Consider the following 23,119-nt stretch of genomic DNA (forward strand, 5'->3'; position numbering starts at 1 on the left):
TTCTTTTGCTGCCAGGGTTCAAACCCAGGGCTCCAAGTGTAAGGTGTGTGCTCTACCACTGAACGGCACCTTGGCTCCAACACTTGCTTAAGTGAGTAATGTTCTGAGTCCTCTGAAGAAAGCAGGGGTGAGGCTTGGTGTATTGGCTAAAGCCCAGAATCTCTTGCTCCTCTGAAAATAGCCCAGGGTGGTGGGGATGGGAGAGGCCTGCTCCCTAGGATAGGAGGTCCCCAGGAGCCCTGGGACCTGGTGGGCTGCCCCCAAACCAGATCCTATGGTACAGGTGGGGCCATGCTTCGGATCCTCTGCCTGGCGCTCTGTGGCCTGCTGACTGGTTCTCGAGCTGACCCTGGGGCCCAGCTGCGGCTGGGCATGGACATCATGAACCATGGTGTGTGAGCTGGGGATGCTGTGGAATCCAGCGGTGGAGGGTGGGTGTCTGTCGTGGGTCGTGCTTGCTCATCTTTACATGGCTGTGGCATCCCAACAAACCCTAAAGCAATCTGTCATTATAATTACTATTCCCTTTCACAAAGGGATCAAACTGAGGTCTGGAAAAAATAGATGACTTGCCCAAGATCCCCCATGTAATAAACTGGATGCAGAGCTGGAAACACTGCATCTTGGGGACTCGGTGGTGGCCCACCTGGTTGAGCATACATGTTACTATGCACAAGGACTGGGTTCAAGCTCCCTCTCCTCACCAGGGAATGCTTGATGAATGATGAAGCAGGTCTGCAGGTGTCTTTCTCTCTCCCTGTCTATTTCGTCTTTCTCTCTCCCTCTCTATTTCCCCTTTCTCCTCTCAATTTCTCTCTGTCCTATGAAAGAAAGAAACAAAAAAGAAAGAGAGAGAGAGAAAGAGAGAGAGAGAGAGAAAGAGAGAGAGAGAGGGGAGGGAGAGAGAGAGAGAGAAATGAAAAAAAAAAGCGCTTAGTGGGGTGGTAGATTTGTAGTAATGGGCACTGAGCCCCAGCGATAACCCTGGTGGCAATTAAAAAAATACATACTACATCCTTAGAACTTCCCCTTGGTCCTCGGCAAGGCTTGGTGGCCACAGTGGGTTGAGGGGTGACAGGCATGAAGCAAATCTCTGATTTTCTAGCAATTTGCTGTGTGACCTTGCAGAATGCCACCTGCTCTCACTGTGATGCTCACCTGTAATTGTGAATTCATTTGATCCAGCTGGGCCAAATGAAGCATGAGACTAACATCACTTCACCACCTCCACCCTTGACTGTGTGACTTCAAGGGGAAGGAGTCACATCCAGGAGCCAAGGGATCATGACACTTCCCTTTGCTCTGTGTGTCCCCTCTCTGAGAATTAGCAGTGGCTATAGTGGAGATGTTTCTGGCATGGCACCACTTGGAGTTGGGGCACAGAACTTGTGTTCTATCGAGCTCACAGATGGTTCCCTGGACTAATGGGGGAAGTTGCTGCTCTATCTTGGGTTTCAAGGCTTGGGCTTCTGTGGTAAACCCCCTGCTAACTTCTCTGGTTTCCCCTCATGTCCCTCTCTACCCTCAGACATCCTGAACTGGTCACCTTTCCTGCACCAGACCATTTTCTTCCTCACCAGCATCTTTGTCCCAAACATTTCATTTACCCTGTGACTTCCTAGTGAGAATTTCTATCTTCATTCCTCCCTTAAGGACCAAACTATATGTTACCTCTTCCTGGAAGCCCTCCCCAGTTCTTCCTCTACTGGCTCAAACTCTCATGTGGTTCCTCCAGTTGTCTGTGTCTGTTGCAGCTCTCACCCCACATCACTCTCATTGTTGGTGATTCTGTCTCCCCTGTGAAGCTGGAAGAGGGCAGAAGGAGTGTGTGACTTGAATCCCCAGATCACCCAGCCTGGGGTGGGCACATGACTTTGGGTGCCACTTCTCAGTGATTGGGGGTACTAGCACTGACGGTCAGGGAAGCAGAAGGGCCCACCAGGTGTGTCTGCGGGTCTCTCCTTTCAGAGGTCCAGAGTGCCATGGACGAGAGCCACATCCTGGAGAAGATGGCAGCTGAGGCAGGCCAGCCCCGGCCAGGGATGAAGCCCATCAAGGGCATCAAAGAGTGAGAGGGGATTTTTGGAGGAGGGGACTGAGTAAGGAGGAGTGGGGACTATAGTGCCTCTGCTGCAGAAGGAGGGGGGCTGGGACAGTGTGTGGAGACCTGTTCTAGGTGTCTTTGGGCAGGTCTCTGCTCTTGCTGGGACCCCCTCCTCCTGAGGTACCCACTGCAGACAGTTTCTGTCCTATTGTGAGCAGGGTCACTGGGAGGAGAAAATGGTGTTGAAGCCATTCTAAGGCCAAGCAATCGTGCACCTGGCTGAGTGCATATTACAGTGTGAAGGGACTTGGGTTTAAGGCCCTGGTCCCCAACTCCAGGGCGGGGGGGCTCACAAATGGTGAAGCAGTGCTACAGGTGCCTCTCTTTCACTCTTGCTTGCTATCACCCTCCTCTTTCGATTTCTCTCTGTCTCTGTCCAATAAACAATACATTTAAATAAATAAAAGTCTTTCTCCACCCCACCCCCATGTGCATTTGGATCTCACTCATGAGTGAGTGCATGTGACAGTGAATGGGAAATCCCCAGATGTTGCCGCTGGGAATAGTCACTGGTCCCTCTGCAGGTGCCAGAGGGGGTTGGTGGGAAGCATGGAGTGTGTGTGGGGGTGGGGGGTTGGAGGTAGCACTCTGGGTAGCATCTGAGCTGAGCAGGAAGCAGAACTGTGGTCAGTCATCAGCGACTGCTTAAGAGCCACCTCACTGCTGCCCTGCATCTCCATGGGTAGCTCTTATTCATAAGCCATTCTGCCTCCATGGGATGCTTGACAAAGCCCACAGGAGTGTTTTGGTCATTCAGCCTGCAGAGTGGCAGTCTGGTGTCTCTAGAGGGTGAAGGTAGCTGTCACTGCACACACAGGACAGCCTCTCCCTTCCCCCAAAGAAAGATCCTTTTTAGACAGTGGCCCCATGGAGAAATCCTGATCAGAGCAAACCCACTCATTTTGCTTATGGGGAAACTGAGGCCCACAGAAAGGAAGGAAGGAAGCAGCCCAAGGCCATGCCTTAAGATAGTTATCCCAGTCACATGCGGCAAGAGCTTTCTGCGTGCAACTGGTTCACATTCAGCCTTTTCTTGGAGGTTCACAGTCACCCCACAAGGCAGGCAGGCCTGTCCCTGTGATGTGGGCTGGTAAGGTGGAGGACCGTGACTGGAGCACCTGCCTGGGCCTCACTACTGGGGATGTCTGTCCCCTTTAGTGTGAAGGTGAAGGATGTGCTGACACCGGTTATCACACTGAACGTCGTGCCTGGGGAGGGCATCTTCCAATGTGTATCCACGGGCATGACCATCACTGGCAAGAGGTGAGCACATCCTGGGGGGAGGTGTGCAGGGGGGTAGATCTCCTTGTCTCTCCCTCATGTGCATGCTTACCGAGTGCTTACTGTGCACCACACAGGTGGTGTGGTCTGCGATAACGTGACCATGGCTCCTACCTTCTCTGGAGTGCAGACCCGAGCACAGATAGTTCCAGACTGAGGGACAGGACTAGGACAGAGAAAGCACTGTAGTGTTGGGGTGGTGATTAGAAATGGCTTTAGGTGATGGTGGTAGGGGGGTGGCTAGCAGTAGTGCAGAGGGTTAAGCGCACATGGCGCAAAGTGCAAGGATCAGCATAAGGATCCCGGTTTAAGCCCCTGGCTCTCTACCTGCAGGGGAGTCACTTCACAAGCGGTGAAGCAGGTCTGCAGGTGTCTCTCTTTCTCTCCCCCTCTGTCTTTCCCTCCTCTCTCCATTTCTCTCTGTCCTATCCAACAACAACTGCAATGGCAGCATAACAATAAGAACAACAACAAGGGCAACAAAATGGAGAAAAAGGCCTCCAGGAGCAGTGGATTTGTAGTGCAGGCACTGAGCCCCAGCAATAGCCCCAGAGGCAGAAAAAGAAAAAGAAATGGCTTTTGCGAGCTGCTGACAGATGACTAGGGTTTTGAAGAATGTGTAGTTAGTTCACCAAAACAAGGAGGAGAGAGGAAAGGCTGGTTCTGTGACTTTGAAAGGCCCACTCCCCTCTCTCTCCTGGTGTCCATGAGCATGACCTTCACTGGTAAGAGATGAGTATGTCCAGGGAGGAGGTGGGGAAATAGAAGACATTCCCCCACCCTCTCCAGCTCTCAGAGCTGCTGAGGTTTGGGGCAGAGAGGAGACAGGAGAGAAGCCACATAATGAGGCAGTGATGCCCATAATGCCTGCCTGCCCCTCCTCCAGCTTCATGGGGGGGAACATGGAGATCATCGTGGTCTTGAACATCACAGCCACCAACCGGCTTCTACAGGACGAGGAGACAGGCCTCCCCACATTCAAGAGCGAGGGCTGTGAGGTCATCCTGGTCAACGTGAAGGCCAACCTGCCCAGCAAGTGAGGGGCTTTGCCTGGGGCAGGGCTGGGTCCCCAGTGTCTCCAGGGCCCGCTTCCTCACTTCCTGCTTCCCCTGTCCTTCCTTCCCGGCTGCCCACCTGCCTATGCCTGACCTCCTGGCCTCCGCCCTGTGTCTAGCATGCTGCCCAAGGTGGTCAACAAGTTCTTGGACAGCACCCTGCACAAAGTTCTCCCTGGCATGGTGAGTGTCCACAGCAAGCAAGCACCCCTGCCTCCACCCTAACCATGGGTGCTGTAGATATGCTGACTCAGGGGAGAGTGCTCTGTGATCAGCTAGTGCTGTCTGTCAGGAGCACAGGAGGAGGATGTTGAGGTCTGTTTTCACCACCTGCCAGTCCTGCCCTGATGAGAGAATCAGCCCTGATTTTCAGGCTGTGTGCCATTAATTTACTCCATGGCCTGTGACCTCGATCTCCCCCTCCTGCCCCTCCCCAGTCAGGGTCCTTGGGACTCCCCACAAAATGCTATCCAGTTGAGAGGAAGGAGGTCCTCCATGAGGATGAGAGGTCCCCTAAGCCCTGCACCTTCTCTGCTTCTAGATGTGCCCTGCCATCGATGAAGTCCTGGTATATGTGAACAAGAAGTGGGCCAACCTGTACAGTGAGTGTGCCCATGGGGATGCCATGATGGCCAGGCTCTGTTGCCCCCTCCCCATCCCACTGCCAGCTCCAGTACAGCCCCAGGCTAAAGGAAGGCTGCCACCGAGGTGTCTATTTATCCCCTCTGTCCAGGCTCTCTGGGGCTCTTGCCTCTTTGTCCCTTTCCTAATGTTCTCACCCACAAACCTTGCATCCTGCATATGCTCCTGATACCCAGTAAGGAACCAGTGATACACATCTCTTTCCTCCACCAATAGGCTCTGCTACCTCCATCTATAGGGTTCCCCAGTGTTGGGGAGAGGAAATCCCAATGGTTAGGTTTGAAGGAAACTGGTTTGTATCCCCAGCAGTGTGACCCAGGGAAAGTTAGTCTCTGAGCCTCAGCCTGTCCACATGTATGACACAGTGATCAGCCCTGCTCACACCAGTCTGTGAGAGATGAGCTGCCATAGCACAGCAGAGGCTAAATTCTGTGCTTGCAGAGATGTGGTAGGTGTGAATGTCCAGGCCAGGTGGCATTAGCCCCCACTCCACAATGGAATCACAGAGGCCCAGAAGTGCTAAGCAACTTGGGCCACATAGAGGGAGGGCCTGGGTTCCTGGTATCCAGGCCAGGCTCAGGGGCCATTTGGCTGCTCCCAGTTTCTCTGTGATCCTCTTGGGTTGGCATTCTTCTGAGTGGACACTTGTCTTTGCACAGACCCCGGGCCCGTGGGCCAGTTCGGCACTGTCAAATACCTTCTGGCATCTGTCCCGACTCCCACAGCCAGCAACATCCAAGTGGACTTCAGTGTAAGTAACAGGGACCACTGGCAGGCTGGACAGGGAGGGCTGCTCCAAACAGGGCAGGCAGCTGGACTGGGGTTATGGAGGGTGTGCTCTCGGGCTCCCAGCACTAGCTCCCTTCCCTCTTCCTACTCTCCACATGAACCCTAAGTTCTATGCCGACCATCAGGACTGTTGACTCCACACTCACACCTTCCAGAGCTAATCTGTTTCTCTCAATGATGGGCCACTGTGCAGAAGGGAACACTGAGCTCCACTTGGGCACAAGACCTGGCAAGGGCCTCATCACAGTTTGGTAGTGCAGTTTGGTCCTGCCGGACACCCAGGTGACTAGGTGGGATGAGTATTCCAGGAATGATAGCAAGATTTCTAGGAAGCCTTCCTGTGAAGAATCATCCAGGATGGTTCTTGCAGGTTGAATGTTTACTTCTTGCCTCCTCCTAACAATGAAAGAGAACATGTGTTGTACATAAATGTGGGTTCCCACAAGAAAGAGTCAGAATAACTGGGACTACATCACCAGTTTTAGGAGGGACCTCCTCGCAGGCCTTAGTCTACCTCCATCTACCTATATGGTTGCTGGAAGAGTTGGGCCACTATAGCCTGCTCTGGCTCTAACATCTGATGACTTGCTGACTTGGGATTGGCTTGAGAGTTATTAATTAGAATGACTGAGACTCACACTTGGCCACAGGCCCTTGATGTGAAGGCTGAGTATCTGCTGTCTGTCTCTTAGCCGGAGGTGCAGAAGCAAGGGGGTAGTGCCATCGAGATTGCTGATGGGCAGACCCTGGAGCTGCCTGAGGGCTATGCTGAAGGATCCTCACAGCTGTTGCTCTCAGCTGCCTTCCTCACTGCAGAGCTCACCCTTCTGCAGAAGTCCTTTGATGTGAAGATCAAGGATAAGAAGGCAGGTGGTCCCCCTTCAATTCCCTGTGACCCTTGCTAGTGGCGAATCAGCCCAACCTCTCCATATAGTACTGTATGTGCAAAATGGAAATAGCCAGGCTGTCTGTTTTGCACCTGCATGTTGTCCTCTCCTGTTTCCTGATTCCCATTCCCATACCTCTGTCTTCTGTAATCATAGTTCTCTCCTGGAGAAGGAGTGATACAGAGACTAGGAGAGATACGGAATTGTGAGTAACCCTAGGGCTGGAAAATACTAAGACAGATTTGGGTTTATAGCCTTAGTATCTCCATGCCTCACTTCTCTGTCTGTTAATCCACCATCTACCCATTTATTTCTCCAACTGTCCATTCCTCCAACTGTTCAACCAACTACTTACGCATCCATGCAGAAGTCTTGTGCATTGGCCATCCACCTTCCTTCTATCCAAACATGACCACTCACCATCTATGTCATTACCATCTATTCATGCCCCAGGATCTATCCTTCCAACTAGTATCCATCCTTGCATATCATCCATGCAACATCTAGAATAGGGCCTGATACTACCAAATACATGAATTTCTGCACCTGCCACTTCTCCCAAACATTTAATTCTCCTTTATCGATCTTCCTGTTCACTCACTCTACTGTCCATCCACTGATCTGTTCATCTATTCATCCATGCACCAGCCCACTGATCCAGTCATTAATCCTCCCATCCAAGCACCCATGACACATCCATATACCTTCCCATCCACCCTCCTCCCATCTGTCAACCCACCCACCATCTGTTCTCTCAGTAAGTATCCCATCATCTTCCCATCCATTCATCCTCCCATTTATGAATCCTATTCATTGGCCCATACATCTGCTTACCCTATACATCCACCCATCAATCCATCTATCCATACTCTCATCCATTCACCCACTCTTCTATTCATCCATTTTCCTCAGTCTTCTCTTTGTTCTCATATTTCTATCTATAAATTCATTAGCTCTCCCCATGCATCAAAGCCACCCACTCTTCCATCTATCTATCAGTTTTTTCCCTATCCAATAGCATTTGTTCAGCATTTGATCTTTTGTCGAGAGCTTTGTGCATGAGAATGCCAGTCTGGGCTACTCAGGAGTGTATCATCTTTTTAACCACTAAGTAATAAGTGTTTTGAAAGGAGCATGAGAGGACAGACTGTTGAGCCAGAAGAGATGCTTTCTCAGATGGATCAGGGAACACTTCAATATTCCTGAACTTCACTTTTGTAGATTGGGAAGCTGCCACAAACCACGAAGACATTGGCTGACCACATCCCTGCAGTGAGTACTCCAACCACCCATGATCACTACATCTGTCCTGCCCTATTCTCCTCCATTTGAAAGGACAAAGACTTGGGAGGCAGCTTTTCAATGCCCCATGACCCTTGCTAGTGGTGAATCAGCCCAACCTCTCCATAAAGTACTGTATGTGCAAAATGGAAATATCCAGGCTGTCTGCTTTGGGCCTGAATGTTGTCTTCTCCATACTCAAGGTACAAATTATGTTTGATGATGGTCTCTTGGTTTCAACTGAGTCCACTAGTCTGAGGGTGGATTTTCAGGGCAGTTTCTCGGTTTCTGTAGGTGGCTGAGGCCTATCCCAAGCCGAAGCCCTTGGTGACCCAGATCAAGATAAACAAGCCCCCCAAGGTCACCATGAAGATGGGCAAAAGCCTGCTGCATCTCCATGGCACCCTGGAGATATTTGTGGCACGGCGGCGTGGCAAGCCGGTGTCTCTCTTCCTCCTGGAAGTTGTGAGTGGAACCTCTTTCCCACAACTGGTGGGTGAGAATGAAGGGTTCTTAGCTCATCTAGGCTGTGTGATTCCAGACCCTACTTCCCTCAGCATCACCCCACGTGTCTGATCCTTGGTGCTGCTACTGAATCTTTGAGTGACTGCAAAGATCCGCAGGTGGAGAGTCAATAGTTTAGTTTTCCCCCTCTCACACCACCCTACTGCCTTCCAACACTCATTTGTACCTATAAAAGGCAGTGAAGGATTCATCTAGGAGACTGTGAGAGCCTAGAGACTCCCCTTCAATCCAGTTTGAAAAACAATCCCAGGGGATTTACCAGGAGAGGTGATGGCTGACTAGAAGGGGAGGCAGGAGTGGGGTCAGTGTTGGGAATTGCTGGTGGTGTGAGCATCCCAAAGTCCAGAGTGAATAGCTAGCCACAATCAGTGGCCTCACAGTGACAGGTGCAGGGCCCTGTGAGTGTTCCAGGTGCTTTTTCAGGGAGGATATGCTGCCGTGGGTCAGCACAGGGAGGTTACAAGGCCCTAGCAAGGGAAATTGCCAGGCCCGGACCTGATGGCCACATCAGCTCTGACCTGGGGACGATGTTGGGAAGGTGGCAGAGGCTTTGGTTTTCCCAGCTCTGATGGGCAACCACTCCTTTCCCCCCCACACCAGCACTTCAACCTGAAAGTTCAGTTTTCAGTGCGCAAGAACCAGCTGCACATGACCACATCTTTTAACAGGTAGGAGTCTGCTGCCCCAGCTCGTGCCCCTGCACCCTAGGTTATCATCACCAGCAGCTCCAGGTTTCCTGCTCCAGAGTCTCCCCATGACCTATGCAGCTTAGCATGCACTGCCAGGATGCTCTGTCACCATGTCTGATCTAGAGCCCTCAGTGGCTCCCCAATTCTAGAATTCCAGTTCTCAAATTCTCCTGCCGCTGCTCCTGCTGTTCCCCTACGCTATCTTACACAAAGTCATGGGCACATGCCTCCTTCTCCATGAATGGAGTCTTGCTCATGCCATCCAAATGCCACTTCCCCGTCAGAGCTCATCTCAAATGCCACCTCCAGGAGTCTTTCCTTATATCAGAACAGCTAACAGTGGTAGAGCTTTGTCTCCATGGGAGGTGCTAGTTAAATATACCATGTTCACTCTCCCACTTCAACATTCTAGCTTTTCATTCAGTAAATAGGTCCCTAATTTTTGCATTTGCTATAACCTTTTATCTGACTTGTATGAGACCTAGATTCTTTTGCAAGAGGCTATTCCTCTTATAGGGAATATTTTGACTCATATAATTGAAAACTTGAAAGATTCCTTTCAAGCATGGCTCTGTCTAGGAGCCCAAAATTCTTAAGAATCCATCTCCCTCTTCCTGTAGCCATCCATATCTTTTGGCTAAATTCTTAGGCAGCATCTTTCTACATGGTAGCAAAATGATCTCAAGCCCAATTTCTCTAACAAAATTATCGAGACTGTTCTCACTGGCTTAATATGGATTGTATGAGCAGCTCAGGGGATTGGAATGGTCTGATTGGCCAGGACTAGGTCATATATTGGCCCTGGGGTTCATGCCTGGGAATGAGAATGGGAACAGGGAGCTGTTGGGAGATAACTCATATGGTGGGGCACACACCTTGGCATGCCTAAAACCCCAAGTTCAAGCCTTGGTATCGCGTAGAAACACCACCACACTGGAGGAAGGTCACAGCACTGGGGGAAGCTCCATAGATGGCAAAACAGTGTTGTGGTCTTTATAAAATGAAAAAGATGAAAACATTGACCTGGGAGTAGTGGAATTATGCATGTGTGACCTCTCCCTCTCCTTACACCCAAGTAAATGAAATGGAGAGCTGTTAGTAGAATAGACTCTGGGCACCCTCTTCTGGTGTCAGTGTGTGTTAGCACTATTGGAGGCTGTGCAGGAGAGGAGCAAGGTGAGTTGTTCCAACTCAGTGTCCTACAGGAATATGGGGCTGACTATCAAGCCAAGTGAGGGCATGTTGCCTAGTGCCACAGGAAGCCCAACATGACCCAACCAACTTTTACACAAAGGGAGAAATGCCACTGAAACCCACAGTAGGAGCATGGGTTCTCACTCCAATCAGTCTCCCCCTAAGAAGGTGGAAGTGGGGGCAGGACTGGAAAAGCAGGAGCTGACTCAGAGGTAAGCAAGGAGGGATCCTGGACCTTCAGATGGTCCAGCCTCCTGGTCTGTGGTCTCCTGGGACTTCCTTCTAGAACAAAAATCTATGATCAGCCTTAATTTATTCTTCCTTATAAGGGTCAGATAAGCAACGAGTGGTGGGTGCTGTCTTTTCATTTTCTCAAGTCAATTTTAGCTTACTAACTGTTAGCAGAGATTAACAGTGAAATCCAACCCACTTATCAATCTCAGGTCACCTGCTCTTCCAGGAACAGGCCAGACCTCCATGTCACTTGGGGGTCTTCAACTAGTTAGGCTGCAAGTCTCTGTATAACTGAGGGTCCCAGACAACCAGTGGAAGGAGGTACCAGCAAGCCCAGTGGCTTGAGTTGTAGGAAACAGGTGGTGAGCACCCCATCACAGGCAGCCTGAAAGAACAGACTTAGGAGTACCTGGGCTGGTGGCTGTGGATGGAGGGGCAGGGAGGGGTTAGGGATATTTGATTTTCTTCCATCTCTCCTCTCCTTTCCTCTCCTCTCCTCTCCTCTCCTCTCCTCTCCTCTCCTCTCCTCTCCTCTCCTCTCCTCTCCTCTCCTCCCCTCCCCTCCCCTCCCCTCCCCTCCCCTCCCCTCTCCCCTCCGCTCCACTCCCCTCCTCTCATCACCTCTCCTCTCCTCTCCTCTCCCCTCCTCTCATCTCCTCTACTCTTCTCTCTTCTTTTCTTTCTTTTTTCTTTTCTTTTTTTTTTTGCTACCAGGGTTACCGCTGGGACTTGGTTCCGGCACTACACCTCCACTGTTCCCAGTGGACACTTTTTTCCTATTGTACTTGATAGGACAGAGAGAAATTGAGAGGAGAAGGGAGCTAGAGATGGAGAGAGAAGGATAGACAACTGCAGATGTACTTCACCGCTTGTGAAGCTTTTCCCCTGAGCAGGGGCTTAAACATGGGTCCTTGTGGTAATATGTGCTCTTTACTGAATGAGCCACTGCCTGGCCCCAAGATCCCTTTTCTTCAAGGCTAGATGAAGGGGCTCTGGTAGACCTCCCCATTCCATATTTCTCTTTCTCCCCCAGCTTGCTGAGCCTGTCCCGGGAGTCTTCCTCCATTGGTAACTTCAATGTAAGCATCCAGGTGGTTGGTCTATTGTGAGGGTGAGGCTGGGACTGTGGGCAAGGAAGGCTTGGAACTGGAAGCAGAGTGAATAAAAGAAGCCAGCACAGGGCTCGGGTCTGCTCACCTGCTGAGTGGCCTTCAGGAGGCCTTTGAGTTCCTGTTTCACTTTCTGAATAAAAATCTGACCACCTCCTCTACCTCCTCTAGATTGATCTGAGAAACATGAATACATATAGGAATAGCCTGATATGGCTTGTCTAGGGCTCAGCCCAGAACTTGACCTGGCAGATGTGAACATTGACACCCCCACAGAGGTTAGGCAGCACTGTCTGAGTGCTCACTCTGTGCTTTATCCCAACTCAATGGATCCTCAAGGAAACTGGGGAGTGTGGGGGTGGGGTATCACATTCTGCTTCCACAGATGGGAAAAAAGGGATGCAGGAAGGCTGTAATAATGGTTGAACAAGGCTGAATTTTCTGGAGGAGGTGGAGGGATGGGGTCCATGAGCTACCAGGAGTCTCCTGGACCCTTCACATCTCTACTGTGACCAGAAGCCTCCATTTCACTGCACAGGGACTGAGCAGAGGATGACAGCACTGGCCCACAGCCCAGCAGAGGCAGCTTCAGTGTTTGTGCTAGTGGACACAATTTTTTGTGTCTTGAATGCTCATTCAGACCCAGTTAGAGTGAGGGCCAACAAGCATCTGTTGGACTGGCTTGAATCATGGAATGTGGGTATTTTGTTTCTCCCTTTCTCTTCTAGGAGAAGGATTTGACTGACTACATCACTGATTATCTCCAAGAAGGCTATGTCCCAAAGGTTGAAGGTGAGACTCCCACCAGGCTTTGAGTTTGCTGAGAAATGGATGCCACCTGTGTGACCCAGAGTCCCTCCACTGGACCCACAGGGAGGAGGCTAACACAGTGGAAAGCCTTGACATGAATGCAATCTTTTTTATAAGGTTATGGTTATCCCTGAGACTTACAGAGACCTAATACCACTTACTTGGGGCCACAGTTTGGATTCTGACCCCTGACCCCACATCAGGCTTTGGCTCTAGACCCATATCTAGGGTATAAATCCCCAGTGCAGTGCTACTTGTGGTCTCAGCCTGCACATCTGGCAGGCATCATGAGTCAATCACAGCACCATCCCCACTCCCCAGCTCCAGGCAGCCACTGTTTAATCAACCACAGAGCTGTCAGGCTGAAAGGAGTCTTACTGTATCTCTCAGATGTGCTCCAGGTTGGGCTCCCCCTCCCGGACTTCCTGGACATGAACTACAACCTGGCAGTGCTGGATGTAGCGGAGGTGAGACGAGGTGCTGAGGAGCCCATACAATCAGTACTTTTGGCTGGTGAGAGATGAGCAGAAGCCCATCTCCTCTCATGGAAGGAGAGGCTGAGGAGGGCGTGGGGCCTCACTCAGCCCCTGGTCAGGACTGTGCCCATCTGAAGCTGGGCCACCCCAGGAGGAAGCCAGCATCCTGCTACTCTCTCCCTCTGTCCACTTGGGCTAAGACTTCACTTTTCTCTCTGCTTCTCTTTTTCTGTTGCTTTCATGGGATGCACTAGAGCTACTGTGATGACCCACTGAGATGGCTCCGGGAAAGCAGTGGGTGATCCCTCAGGGCTGTGTTCTGAGGAGAGATGTGTGTGCAGGCCAAGCATGAGCATTTTGGTGTCCTGTGTACATTTTCGCTCATTTGTGCTCTCAACTCTGGGAGGTGTGTTTGTCCTCATCTGATCACTGAGAAAACTTGATCAGAGAGGTGAAGTCTAGTCCATTCTCTTTTTTTAATTAAAATTTTATTTATTTATTTATTTATTGGATATGGACAGAGAGAAATTGAGAGGCAGTGTCTATGTGGAGAGAAAGAGAGAGACCTGCAACACTGCTTTAGCATTCATGAAGCTCCCCCCACCACAGGTGGGGGACTGGGGGCTTGAGCCCAGGTCTTTGTACATTGTAGCATGTGCATTGTAGGGAATGTGCCACCACCCAACCCCTACATTTTTTTTTCTCTTTGATTACCATCAGGTTTATTGATAAGGCTCAGAGCCTGCACAGTGAATCTGCTGCTGCTTGTGGCTAGTTTCATTCCCTCCCTCCCTCCCTTCTTCCTTCCTTCCTTCCTTCCTCCCTCCCTTCCTTCCTTCCTTCCTCCTCTTCTCTTGTGTTTTCTTGATAGAGACAGAAAAATTGAGAGAGAAAAGGCAGACAGAGAGAGCGAGAGACACCTGTAGCACTGCTTTACTGCTCGTGAAGCTTCCTCTCTGCAGGTGGTGACCAGGAGCTTGTCATTCTCGGTGTTTTAATCACCACGCTGGGACAAGGCACCTGAGTGGCTCCCTCATTGCTGCTACTGCCCCAATTGGCTCTTTGCCTCCTGCAGAACACTCTGGTCCTGGACTTGAAGCTGAACTGATGGAGGCAGGAGCCATCTGCCAGCTGCCTGCGCACCACCAAGCAGCTGCACCCATGGAGGAGCCCCAGTGCAGCCAAATGGACCCCGCCCACTGCTGGCGGCTGCTTTCTGTGATAAGGAAGAGTGGAATGGCGGTGGGCTCTGGGCTGGGGCCTGGGCAATAAACAGGAGAAAGGCCCTTACAAACCCAAGACTCCCCAGCCTCCTTATTTACAGCAAGTCAACACAAGACTTCTCATTCTCTTTGGTGGCTTCTGGGGTCTAGGACCATTGTGGGCCTGAGGGAGCTGGTAGCAGCCTTAGGGACAGGCTCCACCATAGGAGGAGTACCTGCTGAGTGCCGTGCTCGGGACTGTGCCTGCACCATCCTGTCCAGCCCCCACAATGACCCACGAGGACAGAGGGTGATCTTTGCTGCCCTGACTTTACAGATGGGGAAGACAGGGCACCCAGGACAGGGGCAACCCCCTTGTCCTTGGTGACAGGGTTTAACAAATGACAAAGCTCATCTGATCATATATATTGATTATGTGGTCTGATTAACGGAGAGCCTGTAGAAGATTGGGGTATCCCCAGGACCTGTCTCTGTGTCACCTCCTCTAACCCTGACAGTAGTTACTGGAGGTGAGGACGGCCTTCATTTCACAGATGAGGAGATTGAGGCTCAGAGAAGTGGCACCACAGGCTCCAGGTTACTGGCTCAGCAAGGGGGCAACACGGGGCATAGAACTGAGCTCAGGGGTCTACTGCTTTGACTCCCAGCCTGATTCCCCCCTCCAAACTGCTGTGTGTCCTGGGAAAGTCATTTCACTTTTCTGAGCCTCAGTTTTCTCACCTATAAAATGGAGATGGTGACACACCCACCTCAGCAAGGGGTCACAAGGATTCAGTGAGTCAAATCATAAACAGACTTTTAGTATAGAGCCCTCCACACACTAAGTGTGTAGCAAGTGTCAGCCATGGGGAGTTTTTGAGACAAAGAATAGACAAGAGGGTGGCCAGATGGTGGCACACCTGGTTGAGCGCACATGTTACAATGCACAAGGACCCGGGTTTGAGCTCCTGGTCCCCACCTGCCGGGGGAAGTCTTTGTAAGGGGCTACAGGTGTTTCTCTATTTCTCTCCCTTTGTCTTCACCTTCCCTCTTGATTTCTGGCCATCTCTATCCAATAAATAAAGATAGATAGATAGATAGAGAGAGAGAGGAGTGAACAGGCCAGTGTGTGCTAGAGTAGGGGACCAGGGTCACTGCTTGAGACCACTATGTGTCTTTTTTTTTTTTTTTTTTTTTTTTTTACCATAGCACCGATCAGCTCTGGTTTATGGCGGTGTAGGGGACTGAACCTGGGGCTTTGAAGCTTCAGGCATGAGTGTCTGTTTTCATAACCATTATGCTATCTATTCCCCACTATGTGTGCTTCTAGTCAAGTATCAGTATATCAACAGCATGGATTTGGGTGGCTGGGTTGCTATGGAGACATGAGTGTTAGGTTTTGGGTGTCTTTGTATGAAAACCCTTGGGTGCCTCTTGTCGTCTCTGTGCTACCTGGCTCACTGCACCCAGTCCCTGCAGAAGGGGTTTCCATGTTGACAGGCAGCATCATGTGAGGCTCTCCATCCCCCACCCCCTTTCCTGGGATGGAGACTGGTACTGTTCTTGACACTGACTTCTGTTAGAAACAAATGCAGGACTACCTATGATATGCTGCAAGTGCATTTTAAATAAACCAGCCCTGGAAGCCAATGTTATCTGCTAGGATATGTGTATAAAACACGCACAGCTTTGAAAAAGCAGATGCACCTAGCTTGCTGTGACCAGTGGGTACTCCAGTCAGGAAGCCCCTGGGGTGGGGATGTGTCTGTGTGTGCTGATGTGCCTGGTCAGAATGTCCTTGTCTCCAGAGGGGGGATTCTTTGTGTCTGAGTATGTGTAATGGGGGGTTATGGGGGTATCTGTGTCTAGGCTCACACGGGGGTCTGAGTGGAGTTGTGCTGGAACTGGAAGCTAGTACTCCAGAACCCAAGGGTCTCTGGCAGGGCTGCCTGTCCTGTTCCTGGCTCAGGCCCATGCCGCAGAGGAGGAAAGATCCTCCCATCCTCTCTCATGCCTGGGCCCGGATGCCAGGACCATCCCCTTGTCCATCACAGTCAGCCCTAATCCCAGCTCTCATCACCACCCATCTCTGGGACAATGGCTCCCTTGAGACTGGCCTGGCAGATACAGACGCCAGAGTAATCCAGGGGTGGCTGATGCCTGTTCTGAGGTATACCAGTGACACCCTCTCCCCACCCCCAAATCCCGTCTTACCCTTGGGTACTCACCCAGTAGGCTCAGCACCACCCTTTCCAATCCCATGCATGAGCTGTTAGAGTCAGGGGGTCTGCTCTCACCTGGGCCTGCTGGGAGTGGGGTGGGGGGCACTTTAGGTATCCTCAACCAAACCACAGCTCCTTTCTGGGCCTCAGTTCTTTCTCCCATCTGGGAACAGGAAAGGGGCTGGGTACTCTGATATGTAATGTGATTTCAAGATTCTTTGAGTGGTCAGAGGCCCTGAGTTGATCTTGGGCTGACAAGGAGAGCCCTGAGCTGTGATTCCCTCCCTGCCTTCAGCCCCTAAGGGCATGATGACAGCAGTTTTATGCTGTGGACACATCTCACCTCCTAGGACTGAATCTCTCAGCCTTAGATAAAGAAGTGATGGCTCCTGGTTGAGTGTACATATGACAGTGCTCAAAGTCCCAGGTTCAAGCCCCAGGTCCCCACCTGCAGGGGGAGAGCTTCACAAGTGGTGAAGCAGGGCTGCAGGTGTCTCTCTTTCTCTCCCTCTGTCACCCCCTTCCCTCTCCATTTCTGGCTGTCTATCTAATAAATAAAGATTTAAAAATAAAAATAAAAAAAAGAAGTGATGACTCAGGGACAAAGTGATCTGTCCAGAGCACTGTGTGTTTGCAACTGGTCTACCTGTCCACTTTGCACCTTCACACCACATGTAGGAGGAGGGTCACTGTAGCCTAGAGGAGGGCATGTGACAGGCTCAAGAAGGGAGCATGCCTGGTCTGCCATGGTGAACCCCCACAGCTGTCCACCTTGGGCCCTGGGCAGCCCAGTCCAGGAGGTAAAGGTCCCACCCTGCTCCTGAGTCTGTGCTCACAGCAGCCCCCACACCCCTCGTCCGCTCTCAGCTCAGGTGGCTCTGGGCAGGCCTTCCAGGAACTTTCCCACCATCTGAATTTCCTCTGACATGTCGGGAGCCCTTCCTTGATGTGCTAATGTCCACTTCCAGGTTACTGGTTCTCACACCAGACCAGTTGAGGGGGGAGCACCTTCATAGGAGTCAGTTTTCAGATGGGGAGCCTGCAAGTCTTTGAGATAAGCCATTGGATAGTGAGTATAGGCCAGGATTTGAGGGTCAGGGAGATAGCTTAACATGCTAGAACACAGGACTTGAATGCCCAAGGCCACACAGGTCTCAGGTTCAATCCCTGGTACCACCATAAGCCAGAGCTAAGCAGTGCTCTGGTATCTCTCTCTCTCTCCATATATATAAATTTTCATGAAAAATTAAATCTTAAAAAACAAAAACTGGGTAACAGTTCACCCGGTAGAGCTTTACACTGCACAACAAACTGGGTATGAACTCCCTGAACCAGGTAGCATAAGGGGGAAGTTTCATAAGTGGTGGAATGGGGGTGCGATATCTCTCTTTCACTCTCTCTCTCCCTGTTTCTGTGATTGAAAGCCGGAAGTGGTAAAATCACACAGGTGTGAAGCTCTGTGATGAAAACAAGTGAACAACAAATAGCCTAGATTTGAACTTAGGAGTACTGATTCTATAACTTGTACCTTAGGTTACAGAGCTAACATGCAGAGCTGCATCTTCTCATGTCCTTCCTTGATCAACTACATCCTTGGCTCCCCAACATAACCCAAGGCTTTGAAGAGACTGCATGCTAGACTGCCCAGAGAGCCCCCCAGATCTGCCAAGACCCCTGTCTTCACTCTGCTAACTCAAGGTTGCAAAGGCAGCCCCAGAGACATGTATTTAATTAACCACCTCCTCCATAGGTGGGCTAGATTTGCCCTCTTTCTTCTCCCTCAAACACATGTCTTAAAAAGGACACAAACACACACACAGTGCTTTTAATGTATACAGTCCTCCACGACTTTAAATGATACCGTTTTCTCTCTTTACTTATTATTATTATTTTTACTGAGTAATGGTTTATAGTATAGTCTTTTTTACACTACTCCCGTCACATAAGCCGAGTCCCCATCCCCACCCGCACAGATAACCACTACAGTTCGCCTGCAGTCTTAGAGGACTTTCTTTTTTCACATTCCTATTCAACTCTCTCTATTCCACATACGAATGAAACCGTTCTGTAGTTGTCCTTTATTATTTTATTTTCAAAGGTATTGCAAGGCTTCCTCCCCCCACCCACGCACCCCTGCCCCAGGACAATGCGCAGCTCTGGTTTATGACTTCTTCTTCTTGTAGCGTTTCTGGGGATTGAACCTGGGATGTTGGAGCCTCAGGCACTAAACTTTTTTTTTTTTTTTTTTTTTGCATAACCATTATTCTGTCTCCCCAGCACCTCATTTTCTCTTTGGTAATTTTTTTAGAGGTTTTTGAATTTTATTTATTTATTTATTCCATTTTGTTGCCCTTGTTGTTTATTGTTGTAGTTGTTATTGATGTTGTCACTGTTGGATAGGACAGAGAGAAATGGAGAGAGAAGAAGAAGACAGAGAGGGGGAGAGAAAGACAGACACCACCTGTGAAGCGACTCCCCTGCAGGTGGGGAGCCGGAGGCTCAAACCAGGATCCTTACACCAATCCTTGCGCTTTGTACCATGTGCACTTAACCCACTGTGCTACCGCCTGACTCCCACTAATAAAAATTTTTAAAAGGTCAGTCATGCCCCATGCTGGCAAGGATACACAACCGCAGTGCCCCCACCACACCCCCAGTTTGCTGGGGGGAGTGTCCAGTGACAGGGTGCCTTTGGGCAACCATAGTAGCATCTAGGACAGATAAACACATGCTTGCACTCCAACAGATCCCCTCCTGACAGTCACTGAGAAAGAGGAGAATGAAAACTCACAGAGAGACAGGGTGGGTATTCACAGCTGCTCCATTCCTGTGAGCAGTAGTGGGAACACCGAGAGTCTTCTGGTGGGAGAATGAACACAGCAGCTCACTGAGGCCTGTTCCCAGGATAGCTGAGTGCACGACAAAGATGGCACATTCGTTCAGTTCAGATGTGTTGCCCGGAGTGGAGGGGAAGCCACCCCCAGGGCACACACCTGCAGATCCACACCTCTCACACCTGGGAGCATTCGGACCTTATTCATCCTGTTAGAGATGAGGACAGTGGCTGCCTGAGGCTGGGGGACAGTGACCTTGAGGGGTGGAAGGGGGGTTTCTGGAAAACTCAGTCCGTACCTATCCACTGAACTGCACATGTGAAAGCGGGGTCCTTCTCTGCATGTGCCTTTCATCTCAGTGTAGACATTTGTCCCAGGGGTAGGGTGGGGTGGGAGATAGCTCAGCCTGTAGTGCACACATGTCTTTGTGTTCTCGTGCTTGAGGTCTGGGTTGAAACTGCAACATCACATCGAACCATGGGTGGCCCCCCGGGGGGGGGAAGCTCCAGTGGGTGGTGGAGAGGTGCTACAGTGTCTCTCCCTATCTGCCTGCCCCCCACGCCTGAAATGAAAGAATGAAAAAAGTCATCTCAGGAGTGGTGGGATTGTGTAGGGGTGAGAACCCAACACTGAAAAAGGAAGTCAAGTTTAAAAATTTTTTTATTGGGGAATTAATATTTTACATTCAACAGTAAATACAATAGTTTGTACAGGCATAACATTTCTCAGTTTCCCATATAACAATACAACCCCCACTAGGTCCTCTGTCATCCTTCTTGAACCTGTATTCTCTGCCCCCCCTCGCCCCAGAGTCTTTTACTTTGGTGCAATACACCAATTCCAGTTCAGGTTCTACTTGTGTTTGCTCTTCTGATCTTGTTTTTCAGTTTCTGCCTGGGAGTGAGATCATCCCATATTCATCCTTCTGTTTCTGATTTATTTCACTTAACATGAATTTTTCAAGGTCCATCCAAGATCGGCTGAGAACGGTGAAGTCACCATTTTTTATAGCTGAGTAGTATTCCGTTGTGTATATATACCACAACTTGCTCAGCCACTCATCTGTTGTTGGACACCTGGGTTTTGGCTGCTACAAATTGTGCTGCTAAGAATAGGAAGTCAACTTTTTAATAAGTATGATGTGCTTGGGTTACCTGGCTCTGTCCAGAATGAACATTGTATGGATAGGAGGTCAGAGGTCAAGCATTGAATGAGGTGAATAGCACTGATCCTCCTCCTCTCATGGAGGTAGGTGGGGAGGGGGTAGTTCAGGAAGTCCGGCAAGGGACAGGCCCACAACCCCTGAAAAAAAGAAAGAGTTATAGCCTAGCTGTCACAGACCCCAGGAGAGGGAAGCTCAGGGGCTAAGGGAGCCCAGAGGTGCTGCCTGGAGTAGGAGTTACCTGAACCAGAACCAGCAGAAGAGCTGCTGGCCCAAATCAAAGCCTGTAAATCAGAACCAGTACTTCTGGGTCCCATGTGCCCTCCAACCTCCCTGGTGTTCCAGGAACACAGTGCCCCAGGGTCTTTTCCTCGCAGGTTGGATTCTCTTCCTCTTTCCTCCTAACAGATCAAAAGGTACCTGACTTCCCATATGAGGCCTTCCCTGACCACCGCACTAAGGTACACCCCCAACCCTGAGCCCATCCTTTACTTTATTCCTGTCCCCTCCGACCTGCTGTGTCATGTCTCGTCTGTTCATTCAGGGCCTAGCACACCAGCCAGTGGCTCCCATGTGGTGAGTCCGAGCTTGGTGTGTAGTCAGGCCTCATGGTCTCAGCATGAGAGAGATGTAGAGTGTCTCCCTAATGGTTGTAAACTGTATGTGAAATGATACCGTCTGATTATACTGGATTAAATGATCAATTGTATTAAAACCAATGTCAGCTGCTTTTCTCCGACCTTTTCTAATGAAACAGTGGCCATCAGGATGGTTTTAAACTGCCTTGCATTTCTGCTGGTCACCTTCAGGGCATTTTGCTGCCCTTGTTTGCAGCCGTGTCCCCACAGGCCTGCTGAGGAATGAAGGAGGGAGGGCATGGGTAAATTTTTTCTGCTGTCATCTACACCAGCATTAAGAAGGGGACAAGCAGCCTGCTCTGGGGACATGGAGTACTGGAGGTGGGGACAAAGCTGATGTGCCCTTCCCCAGTGGGTCCAGAATTACTTTCTCCAGACCTATGCTATTCTTCACACTAGGCCTTGGGTTGTGAGGTGTGGGACAGCACCCGGCAGTTTAAGCTTCTTTTTAAAAAACATTTATTTATAAAATAAAAAATATCAACAAGACCATAGTATAAGAGGGGTACAATCCCACACAATTCCCACCACCAGAGCTCCATATCCCATCCCCTCCCTTGAAAGCTTCACTATTCTTTGACTCTCTGGGAGCATGGACACAGGATCATTATGGGATGCAGAAGGTGGAAGGTCTGGCTTCTGTAATTGCTTCTCTGCAGAACATGGGCATTGGCAGGTCAGCCCATACTCCCAGCCTGTTTCTTTCCCTAGTGGGGCAGGGCTTTGGGGAGGCGGGGCTCCAGAGTACATCGATGAGGTTCTCTGCCTGGAAAAGTCAGTTTGGCATCATGGTAGCATCGGCAACTTGGAGTCTGAAAAAGCGTTAAGATATAAAGCAGAATAAATTGTTTAATAATCAGGAACCTAAAGGCAAAAATATATCAGATGAGATTTAGGGTCTCCATTTTGGAAAAAGCTAGTAGGTCTACTTTAAGTATATTCCAAGGGGCCCATGACTTTACTAATTTTTGCCTGTGCCTGACAGCTAAAATGCAGGTGGACCAAAAGTATTGTCTGGGGAGATGGTGTCATAGTTGGAAATAGGACTAGAAAGCTGGATCAGGGAAGAGAGTAGCTCCCAAATATGGGAAAAGTATATAAATACTGTTAATTGTAAACCCCATCGATTTGATCTGGGGCCCATATTCAGTGCAGAAGCCTGTGTAACCTCTGCATCCCTGTAGGTCTGAGCTCACATTGTGTGGTCATAGCTAGGAACATTCTAGGCTGCACCCATTGCCAGATCCATCTTCCTCCAGTGGTAGAGGATTTTGGCCCAACCTCCCTTCAGAGAATGGAGCAGTCCCTGCCATTGTTGATTCACATTGAGGGCAAAGGGGTTCATTATGTTGTTCCTGATGGAGATGACCAGTGGTAATGGAGAGAGGGATCTGTTAGAGGTCTAGGCCCATCCCAGGATTCCCTGACTAGGAAGGGTCCCAGCAGATGAGGTGGCCTGGTAGTAATCAAAGGAGCCATCATTAAAGTATGTTGGCCTCTTGCCCCTATCCAGCTATATAGTCCTTACTTGCCTGACAAGGCTGTCCTTGGAGTGATTGAGGGAAGTGAAACAGGAAGTAGGTAAGGAGGGTATCTAGGTCTAAGTAGAAACTATTTAATACTTTATGGTGTCTTTTTTAGGTCTTTCTACTTGCTTGCTGTACTTATTGGGTCACTTCAAACTATTGTGTACTTTTGCTTTAAGATGTATATTTTCCCCTAACTTATGGATACATGTACACATGTGCTCTCTGTCTCTTGGGCCCAGTTTAAACTTCTTATTCCCTTTCCAGGTCCTAGTGGGGGCCAGTGGGGCCAGGGAGGGTCCTGTGCCATGGGGCATCCTGGGAGCCCAGCTGCAAATTCCAACCCTCACCCTCTTGTCCTGGGGGGACAGAGATTCTTCTATAGCCCCCCCACCTTTTCTCCTGCCTCTGGGCACCGACCCTAGCCCTTCCCCTACCCCATTTTCACTCTTCCCCCCC

The 23,119-nt window shown here is 50.1% G+C and overlaps 1 protein-coding gene across 1 annotated transcript; it reads left to right on the top strand.

Moving 5' to 3' along the window:
• Nucleotides 1–291: 291 nt before the first annotated feature.
• On the top strand, nucleotides 292–14,338 carry BPIFB6 (BPI fold containing family B member 6). Its single transcript, XM_007522685.2, has 15 exons — nucleotides 292–391; nucleotides 1,969–2,068; nucleotides 3,263–3,367; nucleotides 4,272–4,421; nucleotides 4,560–4,623; nucleotides 4,982–5,042; nucleotides 5,742–5,833; nucleotides 6,564–6,737; nucleotides 7,980–8,030; nucleotides 8,334–8,504; nucleotides 9,165–9,232; nucleotides 11,715–11,760; nucleotides 12,519–12,582; nucleotides 12,991–13,067; nucleotides 14,152–14,338. Exons 1-15 carry the CDS (start codon nucleotides 292–294, stop codon nucleotides 14,182–14,184), a joined length of 1,356 nt encoding a protein of 451 aa, XP_007522747.1. The 3' UTR covers nucleotides 14,185–14,338.
• The last annotated feature ends 8,781 nt before the right edge of the window (nucleotides 14,339–23,119 follow it).

The sequence above is a fragment of the Erinaceus europaeus genome, chromosome 1, assembly GCF_950295315.1.
Source record: "Erinaceus europaeus chromosome 1, mEriEur2.1, whole genome shotgun sequence".
NCBI lineage: Eukaryota > Metazoa > Chordata > Mammalia > Eulipotyphla > Erinaceidae > Erinaceus > Erinaceus europaeus.